The sequence below is a fragment of the Hipposideros armiger genome, unplaced genomic scaffold (assembly GCF_001890085.2).
Source record: "Hipposideros armiger isolate ML-2016 unplaced genomic scaffold, ASM189008v1 scaffold_807, whole genome shotgun sequence".
NCBI lineage: Eukaryota > Metazoa > Chordata > Mammalia > Chiroptera > Hipposideridae > Hipposideros > Hipposideros armiger.
Window position 1 is genome coordinate 234,767 of NW_017732157.1, and position 12,378 is coordinate 247,144.

The window sequence follows — 12,378 nt, forward strand, 5'->3', positions numbered from 1 at the left end:
CCAGTGCTTTCTTATTTAGCAAAGTTTTGTAAAGGGCACTTTTCCCTTACTCTTTATTGCCTTACTCCCTTAATGCTAGCGAGACAAAGACCATGTGGTAATATGTGTAATTATAAGAAGCATAATTTGTTGTTGCTATTAATTGAAGGTCTTTAAATTTTCTTTGGAAGTTGAAAGTTTAAGTCATTCTCTAGGTCTACAGCCAGAAAGTAAGGCCTACAACAGAAGCAGAAACCAATACAGTGTCACATTGTGGTGAAAAACAACACAGGCTGTCCAATTAGGCATTGCTTGGACAAATTTCAACCAGCCATTTATCAGCTATGAGATCTTAAGCAAGAAAACTATTTTGCTTCTCTAAGCCTCAGTTTCCTCATTTGTAAAATGGGATGTTCTACATGTCTAAAAAAGGGATTTTATAATGCTTCCTTTACAAAGTTATTTTAAGGATTAAATAAGATCATGTACTCAAAGGGCATAGCACCCAGAATGCACCTAAGCTATGATTATTGTGACATCAAGGTTACATGCATTTCTTTTCTTTTTAAATTTTATTAGGTGGGCCGGCCGAGTGGCGCGATGGTTAAGAGCTGGCTTGGGACACCAGAGGGCCTCGGTTCAGATCCCACATATGAGGGCCAGTGACACTGCCCTCTACAGCTAAGAAGCTGAACAACAGCTCAACCTGGAGCTGGGCTGCTGTGAGTCACCGGCGATGGCGTAGGCTGCAGCCCCTGTGGCAGTGGGTTGCCATGGGCTACCGTGGGTAGCCAGCAGCCAGCGTGAACGGCCAGCAGCCGCAGTGAGCGGTGTCCAGAAGCCGGCGACTGATCTGCCTCGCCCGGGAAGAGCGCAATGATGGTGCCAACTTGGGCCAGTGAAGCAACGTCTTCCACAACTAGACTGAAGAACAAAAGGACAGCAACTTGTCTGTTCCCCTTCCCCCAATTCCCCAGCGCTGTTCCCATCCCCCCAATTCCCCAATAAAAAAAATTTTATTGGGGAACAGTGTGTTTTTCCAGGACCCATCAGCTCCAAGTCAAGTAGTTGTCTTCAATCTAGTTGTGGAGGGCACAGCTCCTTGGCCCATGTGGGAATCAAACCCGCAACCCTGGTGTTATGAGCCTGTGCTCTAGCCACCTGAGCTAAACAGCTGCTCTAGTTACAAGTATTTCTAGATTGCTAGTTTAGTTTTCTTGCAATTAAAATCAAATTTCTCATAGGATTCTCTCTTTGGGAGGTAGAGGAAATGCCTCCACAATGCCTGCTCTTCTACAAACTAGTACAAGAGGAATGCTAAGAGCAGAATATTGTCCTGAGAGAAGAAGAGGCCAAAACGAAATGTCAAAAAAAATCTCCTGGACCCCCACATGACTATAGTTGTATTTTTAGGGCAAAAGCCACGATGAGTTTAGAAAACCTTTAAATGACTTAAAAGTGCATTAATTTGAACAGCATTGACAAACATTTGGCCAACAATAGTATATACATTTGAAAGGCATGTTATATAGTTGGTCCTTTCATATGTACATGGACTCCCTTGTGACAACACAGCAGTCCCCTAGGAGTCCAGAGCCCATGGTTTGGGAAACACCAGTCAAATGCAGCTGTCTCAAAATTAACTCTGCAAAAGAATCATTTAAGAGCCTGTTTTAAAATCTTAGGCCCTACCCCCAGAGATTCTGATTAAATAGATCTGGGGTAGAAGCCAAGAATGTGAATTCTGGATAAATTCCCCCATGCAATTACCCTCAGTCCAGAGGAGTATATAGAGCTCTGAGAATTAGCATTCCTGACTGGCTCCTCATCTTTCTCTTCCAAGGATCTCATTCCAATCACCTTCTTCTTGTTCCTCACAGTTTTGGGCTTCTTTAACTAGAGTGTTGTGCTGATATCACAAAACAATGCGTAGGAAAATCTCTGAAAGTCAATGACTGGCTTTCTTTTAAAAGCAACAATACAACTTGGCTTTATTAGGACTTAATTTTGACCCTAAAAATACTGTAACATCCATTTTACCTAATTCAGAGGCAACCTGTGCTTACAAATGAAGGATACATAGATTATACTCAAGTGGCCTGGCTTGAAAATTGTCTCTATAATGTAAAAAAAAAAAAAGAAAGAAAGAAAAGAAAAACCCAACTGTACTCTAAGCTATTCCTGACAAGAGAAAAACTTCTTAGGCCAATAGTCAATATGGAAGCCAAAATAGACATTTTTGATAAAATTAAAAAATACATGAAGGAACCACAAAGCCAAAAGAAAGAGCCCATCTTTACCATCAGCTCCCCGCACCCAGAATATTTTCCCCAGAGCTTCTCAGTTTCCCCCACGTGGGAAGGAACTGGGTGTAGGGTGCCAAGATAAGTCCCTTTTCCTATCCTTTATTATCTTTAATGTCCTTGAGTACCTCTTCACCTTCTTGGGAATGTAAGCGCTTCACTTACAAGGTCAAAAGACCTTGGAACATTTTCCAAAAAATTAAAAAATTAAATCACCAACTGAAGGAAGTAAAGTGTTTTAATAGTCTCTTCTGCTATTAAGTCTCTCTCTCTCTCTCTCTCTCTCTCTCTCTCTCTTTTCTCCCTCCCTTCTTTTCTCCCTCACACCCCCTCTCCCTCCTTCCCCTCCCCTCTCCACTTCACCACACACAGAAACCCCTTTTCAAAGGGGCTTTTTTCCAACTCAGTGAAGTAAAGTCTTTGCCCCTTTGTGGGAAAGGCTCATTAACATTCCCACAGCAGCATCTCTTCAAGGATTTTACTTTTGTAACTCTGTGGAGAGGTCAAGAGGCCACAGTGGAGAGAGGTAAAAGGAAAAAAAATGGTAAATGGGGGAGGGCAGAAGAAAGGAGAGGAGGGGAAAGAGCCTTTCACAATAAGGCCAGCAAGAAGGAGAGTGGAAAAAATAGGAAAAGGCAAGACTGACAACACCCAGGAAAGAGACAAATATTGCACCCCCAAATCTACCCTTGGAGATTTCATGGACTCCTGAGAAAAGCAGAAAGCTATATTTCTTCTCTCTTTTCTATTCCTCAAAAAGGAATTAAATGATGGAAATTGTGGGATGAGAGAGTGACAGGACCCAGTCTTTTCCACTGAGAAATTAGAACTTTTCCTGGCCTCAGTGTTCCCATTTCTCCTATAATCATAGCTTAGTTAATGATAACTATATCCATCTACCACAGGGAAGTTAGCAGGATGAATTAGACCAGCGGTTCTCAACCTGTGGGTCGTAACCCTTTTGGGGGTCGAACGACCCTTTCACAGGGGTCGCCTAAGACCATCAGAAAACAAAAAGATATTTACATTACGATTCATAACAGTAGCACAATTACAGTTCTAGAGTAGCAACGAAAATAATTTTATGGTTGGGGGTCACCACAACATGAGGATCTGTATTAAGGGGTCGTGGCATTAGGAAGGTTGAGAACCGCTGAATTAGACAATTTCAGCAAGAGTTCCAAGCGTGGAATGTAAGGGAGCCACCCAGGGTCCTGACCCCAAAGGACTGGGAGAATAATGGAGATTCAGTGAACTCCAAAGTAAAGATCAGGGTGCTTCCCAAATCACTTCAGATGTGGTACCTGCTTCTTTTATCACCAGCAACCCTCCTACCATACGTTCTCTCTGTCTTCCTACTTTAGTATTGCCAGACTAGCCTGGACTTGTGTAAGAGTAGAAATGAAAGGAACTTCAAGTTTGCACTCAACACTAAGAGTGACATATGCTTTGCTTTTCTCTGAAGATGCAGCCATCAGACATTTATATCATTAAACCCCAAAGGGGAAAATTATTCTCACTTTCCTAACAGATGGTGTTTCAGGTACTCTCTCATCTCAGCCAGAAAAGTAAAGGATAAATAAGGTTAAAAGAAAATGACCTAGGCATTATAGCTAGAACACAGGGCATATGTGGGCATTCTATGTCCAGTAGTACAGTATTACTCAAATTCATATAGAAACAAGATGGTCAGAAGAACAAAAAAATGAATCACCTTGAAGTGTGCAGAATGAGCAGGAGAGATCTGATTGGTTACCAAATGATGTATTTTAGAGATGGAGGATAGTCTTAAAGGTCTAAGTTCATATCCAAAAGGACATTCTTTCCACAGAATCTTTGACAGTTGTTTTTAGGCTTTGTGAGAACATATTACAGAGAGCTCACAAATTCACTGGAGAGTCCATCACAGTATTAGAAAGTTCCTTTATATTGAGTTCAAAGTGCCTCCTGTAGCTTCCGCCCTGTGGGTCCATGGAATTCATGTAACATCATCTTCTCAGAGGTGGTTGTCCCTTCAACCCTGGGAGCTGGACAGGAATGAGAGACAGAAATGCCACTGACCTGTTGCTATTTTAAATGAGATTCCTTAAGATCAATCACTTTTTTATCTTTTTCATGCTAGGAGTCTGGTGGCATATTGTACTTTTAACAATATAGAGGGGGAGAAATGCTAGACGGTCAGATGCACCTTGCTTCCAGGCCCTGGTTCTCTTACATCATAGCTGTACAACCTTAGAGAGGTTATTTAACTTCACTGAAACTTTTGGTTCATCTGTAAAAAGGATCATCTGTAAACAGGAGTTGTAAAACCTGGCATGTTAATCTCAGAATTGTAATATTCAAAATATGTTATGTACATGAAAATATACCATAAATTATAAAGAGCTCTACGTGCATTAATTATTATTATACTGACTGTTCATCTTTAAAGACTTCATCTTTTTGCCAACCTTTCATATCCCTATTTTTGACTGAAAGTAAACTGACTTCTTGGCCTCATTATTAGGATATACCAGAAAGTTCTCATTTCAGCTTATACCCCAAAAGTGGTCACATTATGAAACAAGGTGACATAGAATCGTGAAAGAATAAAAAAGCAGTGTGAAGATCTTAGAAGAAGAATTTTAAAAAACAAGTGAGGGACATTTTCTGGACAGCACCAGGAGAGGCCCCAAGCCCTGGCAGGGAGGAGAGGGTTAAATCCTTTCCTCTGCAGTACAAAAGAAAAGAGTGTGCAGAAAGATTAGGATTTTTGCTTTTACAATGGGAGCTGCAGAAGCGTAGGGAAGAAGCTGAAGAAAAAAAAGGGGGCGTCTCCCCTTTAAAGACTTGCAGAGATTGAGAGAGAGAAAGAGAGAGAGAGAGAGAGAGTCAGGGACAGAGAATCAGAGAGAGAGAGAGAGAGAGAGAGAGAGAGAGAGAGAGAGAGAGAAAGAGCAAGTCTGTCTGTCTGTCTGTCTCTGGGAAGAGAGAACACCTCTGCTTCACAGTGATTTGCACTGGGGGAGAGGCATCAGTTGGCTTCAGATCCAAGGGGGAGACCAGACCAAGTCACCCCAGTTAAGACTAAGTGAGCCTTGCCCCTCCCTCTCCCACCTCTCTCTACCCGGGAATGTCTCGGCGAAAGCAGCGGAAACCCCAACAGTTAATCTCGGACTGCGAAGGTCCCAGCGCGTCTGAGAACGGTGGGTGCTTGGGAAGGGGTGGGGGAGCCCTGAGTCCAAGCCTGTGTGGGTCAGGCCAGGGCAAGGGGAGGGCACCCGGACCATGGGTGAAAGCAGGGGGAGAACATGTTCACCGGGGCTTTGAAGGAGTTGAGATGCAGGGAGTAAGGAGATGACCTGTGCTGGGGAGAAGCCCCTCTTGGCTTTTTCTCAGGATTAATTCTGTTGGCGTTTTCCTTGTTGTTTTTCTCTGGATGAAATGGAGTTTTCAAACTGGCTCTGTCTCCCCACCCAAGAGTTTTCTCCCCAGGTCCCCCTTTTCTCTCTGCTCTTTGTGCGGTTGCTAAGTAACGTCCTCAGACCTGAAGACCGTCTCTCAGGGGTGGGATTTCCCCCCCTTTCCTTTCTGAAGAGTTGGGTTGCAAGAGAATGAATCGGATAAACGTGAAGGTTCCCTTGAGGGAGAAGAGAAAAAAGTTTCTCATTGTTGGGCTGAGCTGAGAGCAGATCAGAGCTCCCAGAGGGAAAGAGCTAATGTCGGTCAGATGCAGCCTGGTTTGGGATGTGTATCCGTGTCACCTGGTGTAGAGGCCGGAGGAGAGGTCTGGATGAGGGGCTTAGATGTGGGCTTCAAGGAAGGCCAAGATAAGAAAACAAGTATGAGTTAACGTACCTGTTAATACATGTATATCATTTTATGAAGACATTATCATCTGTTTTTCAAGTAACAGATTTTCTTTGGTGGGTGGGGATTTCATGTATTCTTTTAACATTTCAGAAAGAGGCAGATAGAAAAAAAAGTAGAGCAACTAGGGTATTATTGAGAAGTGACATTGCCCCAAATCTCAGAAACAGAAGCAGCATAGTCAGGACAAAAACCTAGGTTTCCTGATGCTCAGGGCTGGTGGTACTCACTCCACTATATTAGGGTTTTCCAAACTTGCTTGATTATGGGTAGAGCTGAGCTAGAGTTTGTGAATCTATATCTTTGCAAATGTCCAGGTAATTCTTAGGATCAAGCAAGTTTTGGACATACTGGTCAGTGGCATGGCTACACATGTTCACAGTGTGACAGTCTGGAGTCCTGGCTCAGGAAGGAATGAGTTATTTAGCAAACAGTTGATTCACCCAACAATGTAGTGTAGGATTAAGATGAAGCAGAGTTCTGAAGCCAGACTTTCAGGGTTCAAATCCTGGCTCTACCACTTGCTTAGCAGTGCAACTTTAGTTGATTTACTTTGATGCTATATGTGTCAGTTTCCTCATCTGTGAAATAGGGATGACTATACTAGCTACCTCATTAGGTTATTGTGAGAATTGAAATGAGTTAATACATGTAAGGCACTTAGAAAAATAACTAGCATAAATAAGTACTTAACACATGTGAGTATTGTTATTATCATTTTATATGACGACAATGGCACTTCCTGCAAGTGCTAAAATATGACCAAAGCTCAGGAATCTCCTGGCAAACTTCAGCATTTCTTTATGAGATGTGTGCCATGAAAAGCTTAGGAGAATGTAGTCACAGTGACCAAATCTAAATCATGTATTTGTTTTTCCACCTGTTGTAAAAAAAGTGACTTGAGATCGCCTCAGCACTCCACGTGCAATGGAACATCCTGAAGAGGCATATTGTGTTTTGGGTAGAAAACACATCCTTCTCAAGTCACTGCTTTGCTGGGATCCCACTGTGCCCATATTTAGAGGCTCATGGTGGTGGTATCCTTCCCTCCTGGGACATATTAGCCCTTCTTAATGCCTCTGCGGCCCGGATGTCTCCTCCTCCTGCTCTGCGGGAGACTTCCCCCGCAGACCCTCAGAGTTGCCTCCCAGTTCTGCTCCCCTGCTGGTTTGATTGTGGAACAATGCTGAATCCCCCCAACCCGAGAGGCAGCCTCTCTCCTCACGCAAGTCTGCTCACCCCTTCTCCATACCACAGCTGAGGAAAAAGCTGTGAGGAGTCTTTAGCAACTGCCCTAACCAGATTCTAAAGCCCACTTGGGGCTGTGAACACTTAGGGGCATGGAGATACTGCTCCAATACATTCCTGTAGAAAAGTATAGGCTTGAACCCAATGTCAGCAACAAATTTCAGTTGAAATATTGCCTTTGAGCCATGAAAGTCAGAAACAGAAATATATGTAAGAAGCAAGCAAACAGTGGTAGTAACCCCTTAAGATCTGCCTCAGAAAGCTTAAGGATTTTCTGATCAGAATTCTGAAAATGAAAGATCCTGGATTACTTACATGACCTGGAGTGTAACTGGGTCTCATCTGTAAGATGTGGTAGCTATATTTGATAAAATCTGAAATTCCTTTCCACTCTTATAAGATATATACATTTCTCATTTCCTCAATTTCCATAGATAAGGTTTCTATTTGCTTATGTGATCTTGGGGCTCCTGACTTTTCCTTCTACCTTGGAGACATTTTCTTGTTCTGCATGCCCCCAAATTAGGTAGGGAAGGCTCTTATTTGGGGGCTCTTATGTGTGCCCTTTGGTGTATGTGTAAAACTATGATTATCATCATAAGCATCAGCAGACACTTTTTTCAGTAGGCTAGGGTGCCACTAACATTTTCAGCAGTCTTTGCCTGCTTTTAAGCAATGTTGACTCTATGTGACAAGCAAATGCTGAACTGAGTCTTTGTTGCACATTTAGAAAAGCTCATCTCTGCAGTGACCTAAGATGTCATCAAGAAACAGTCTGTAAAACCTGTTTTCCAGCCCTGTTTTTACTCAGCTTCTTTGACCAGAACATCAAAACGTAACAGGCTAGTTATTGCACATAAGCGATGAGAAGGAAATAGTCTATTTACTTAAAAACTCTGGAGAGAAAAAAATCCCTCTCCCCTACAGAGTCTAGAAATCTGGATTAGGGAACATAAGGGATGTGAATAGGGAAAATGTAAACTAGTACATCTGGGAAATAAAGGAAACGATCAGAAACCCAGATATTTAGTGAGAAGGAGAAACCAGGACAACAGCCAAACAGATCTAGAGGGAGAAATGGAAGCTGGCAGACATCAAAAGCAGCAAAATGGGAAAGAAGGCACAAATCGAGTTTTAAGGGCTCTGTTCTCTTTATATACAGAAGTAGAAAGCATCATCTCTCAGGCCATTAAGCCCTGAGCCTTTCAACCCTAGGTATGCCTGGGTCAAAAAGAGAACATTTCTGAGTGGATAGAAGTAACTCCGGCATGGTAGACAGAGTTCCGAAGAAGGAAGCAGAAAACCTGGTTTTCAGTCTAGCTTGGATTTTGAAGCTATGTGACCTTGGGCAGGTCCCTTCTTCCGGGGCTTCAGCTTTGGCCTTTAAATAATTACACTCATTGTTAATATTTGTGGAGCATTTACTATTTGTCAGGTACTATGCTAGCTAGGCCTCTTATGTATTGCCTCTTGTTTATTCCTCCCAATTCCCCTATTATCACCTCCATTTTTAAAAAACTTTTTATTGTGGTAAAATATACATAAAAATTACCATTTTAATTATTCTGAAGTGCCACATTCAGTGGCCTTAAGTATATTTACAATGCTGTGCAACAAGCACTATCATCTATACCCAGAACTCTTTCATCTTGCAAAATGGAAACTCTATACCCATTAAACAATAACTCTCCATTGCCCTCCCCTCATCCCCTGGCAACCACCATTCTCTATGAATTGACCAATTCTAGGTACCTCATATAATGGAAGCATATAATAATTTGTCCTTTTGTGTCTGGCTTATTTCACTCAGCATAATGTTTTCAAGGTTCATCCATGCTGTAGCATGTGTCAGAATTCATTCTTTTTTATGGCTATATCTCCATTTTAAAGATGAGAAATCCAAGCCTGAGACAGATTAAGAAACTTTCCCAAGGACACAAAGATACAGTGCTAGAACTGGGACTTGAACTCAGGTCTGTTTGATTCAGAGCTGGCACTCTCAGTCTCTGTGGTCACTCAATGAAAGGGTCAGATCTCTAAAGTCCCTTCTAGCTCCAAAATAGTATGAATTCCATGTTAAGTTTTGAGTCCTTTGATGTCAGAAAAATGTCCATTAAAAAAAAAACAACTTTTTAATGTTTGACCTACGATATTACTATTCTGGAAACAAATATCTTTGTCTAATTTACCGCTGGATATACAAATCATTGTGTCTATTTGTCTACTGTGTTGCACAGGCCATAGGTGGCAAAGGAGTATGTATGTGTATTCAGGAGAGAGGAGTAAGGAAGAGAATATGGGATATTATCCCTTAGAAGTAGTCTATAGCAGCAGTTACAAAATCAATTCATAATTACGGACACTACCAATTAGTGTCGGTCCAACGTTAACAGTAAGTTTAGGCAGGTGCTTACATAATGTGTTTGTTTCTTTAACGGCTGGAAAATGCTTGAACTCTATGTAGAACAGAGCCTTTTATCTTACAATTAGAAATGTGGCTCAAGATGCACATTGGGAAGCAAATACAGTCCCTTTTACTCACAGGTGTAAATCATCAAATTCTGTTCACGGAAGCAGGATACAAGAGCGCTCAAGAGTGGCTGTAGACAGAGTAGAGAGGGAGCCTGACAGGAGGACTTAGCAGCGGGCAGCTCGTCTTGCCTGTGTCCTAATTTTGGTCAGGTTAAGTGTAGATAATATTTGTGAGGAGCAGAGTGGAAGGTTTGATGGGAAGGGCTGTACTCTGATGGCTACTGTGGTTCTCATCCTTGGCTGGACAGTGAAATCATCTGAGGAGCTTTACATACTGATGTCTGGGTCCTACCTTCCCGGATTCTGAATTAATTGGTCTGGAGTGTGGCCTGGTCATCAGGATTTTTAAAAGTTCTCCTGGTAATTCTAATAAGCAGCAAAGTTTGAGAACCACTGTCCAACTAGACCACCCTGCTGGGTACTATCTACCTATTTTCCCCTTTGCTCTCCCCAGTCATTCTCTCCCTAACTTAAAGCAGCAGTTTGGTGGGCCACTAGGTTTTCGAGGGCCACCTGGTTTCCTTTTTCCTTGTCATTTCAGCACTTTATAAATTTAAACAAGCATGTCCAGGTCTTAGTCTTACATCCATCCCAGATTTTGCATGTGACCCAGGCTAGCTTACCTCACCTTATCTGCTATCTAGGGACACCATTACCAGCTTAGTTTATTCCAGTGTTTTTGACTTCATTCGTGTCTGCCTAAGAATCCTGCCCCCCTTTTCAGGATAGGCAGTGAGTGCAAAGTGCTGAGAAATAGAGGGTTCCTCTTACAGGTGGCTGTTGATCCGTCACCTTTCACCAGGGACTAAATTTACCTTAAAGAAGAGCTTAGATCAAATTACGCATCAGAAAGCAAGTTTCATTAAAGAGCAAGAAAGGGGACAGTGTTTCCCATGAGAAGATGAAAAGAAAAGGATTTCTTTTCTTGTCGGAAGACCTGACAAAACAGCAACTTGATATCAAATGTTCGATGCTAATTAACAAATGCTCAGTAGAAAGCTTCCATCTGATTCCCTCGCCCTTACTCAGGCCAGAGAGCAAATGACAGGTAGGACTCACACAGGGCCCTTTCTCCAGCACTAGGGAAGTCACAATGTTGATGTGCTTCAGAAAGCACTAGACAGGAGTCAAAATTCTGAATGCTTCCTTCACTCAATTACGGGGTGGACTTGGGAAAGTCGCTTAACTTCTCCACACTTAAATTTCCTTATGTGTAAAAATAAACAACATTGCACTGACCTGTGACTTGCCATCATTGCAACAGGTCCTCCACTCCCTCATTGTAAGGGTCAGGCCTGGGGCTCATCTGTTTCAGAGTCATCATTCGCAATATTAAGAGCCTTATGACTATCTGAAGTTTCAAAGCATAATTCATTCAGTAAAATGTTTTTCATTTAAAAAGATAGAAAAATGTATGTTGAAAAGTGAAGTGGATGTTACTAAGATTGGCTTGTTTCAGCTCCCTCCAAACAAGACTCCCTACTCTTGCCAACATCTTACCTCAGAAATTAATAAGATTATTAAGAATATGACAAACAGATCTAATTTTAGTATATATGTATTTCAGTTTATTTTGATTGTCTTTCCACTGGCAATGTAAATTCTCTAATCCATAATATTTGGGACTCCCCCAAAATTTAAAGTCCCATATGTATATGTATATACTAATATTGTCAAGAGTTTTTCAAGTTTTTGTCCCTCTAATATTTCTCTGAGGAAGATAGCACAGCTACAACATTACCATTTTACAAAAAGGTAAATGGTGGCATAGCGTGCTATGACTGATCAACATGCCTCAACTAAGCCAGGCAAGAATAGAACTGAGATTAGAACAACATGGGTTTACTGGTGCCCAGGAAAACCACCAAACTAAGGACTTGTGGTTACCTCCTGTAAGTAAAATTAATTATCCTATCAAGTGGGAAGTCCATTAAGATTCAGTTCAAGGTAGAACGGAAATGCAAAGTACATGGTCTCTGAATAGGAGGGAGCTTCAATAGGAGGTGGCTGTCAGCAGGTGTTAAGTCACATCTAGGTATTCAAACCAGGATGGAGATGAAAGGAGCTTTAGACATGTAGCTCCTGCTGCATTTCCCCCATTGTTTCAGGAGGATCTCCCCTCCCCCAAGGTTAGAGCTAGGGGGGGCCTCTGGAGGCTGGCATCTCCCCAAGCCCAACTGTCCTTAATAGTGACAGTGTGTGTCCTTAAGAGAAGGACAATGAAGGAAGAAGGGTAGAAAAGTGGGTTCTAAATAGAAGATGGCTCCTTAAATAAGCATGACCTCTGTAAGTAAGTTATATGTGGGGTGAGTGATCTGTGGAGCGACTTGAATTCAGCTATTAATGGGGTGGGGGGAGGGGAGAGAAAAGGGACTTGCAGAGTGGAGTCCAGAAACGACTTCCTTGGAAATTCTACCTTGCAGCCTCCCACCCTGAGAAACTTCTTTGGGGGGTGTGTGTGTGGGTG

General features: G+C 42.2%; 1 protein-coding gene across 1 annotated transcript in view; it reads left to right on the forward strand.

The window, feature by feature from the left end:
- Positions 1–5,220: 5,220 nt before the first annotated feature.
- Positions 5,221–12,378, forward strand: part of SALL2 (spalt like transcription factor 2) — a 12,028-nt gene continuing 4,870 nt past the window's right edge. The window contains exon 1 of the mRNA XM_019628714.1: positions 5,221–5,467. Coding sequence (XP_019484259.1) covers positions 5,395–5,467 — 73 coding nt within the window. The 5' untranslated portion in view covers positions 5,221–5,394. The remainder of the gene's footprint in view (positions 5,468–12,378) is intronic.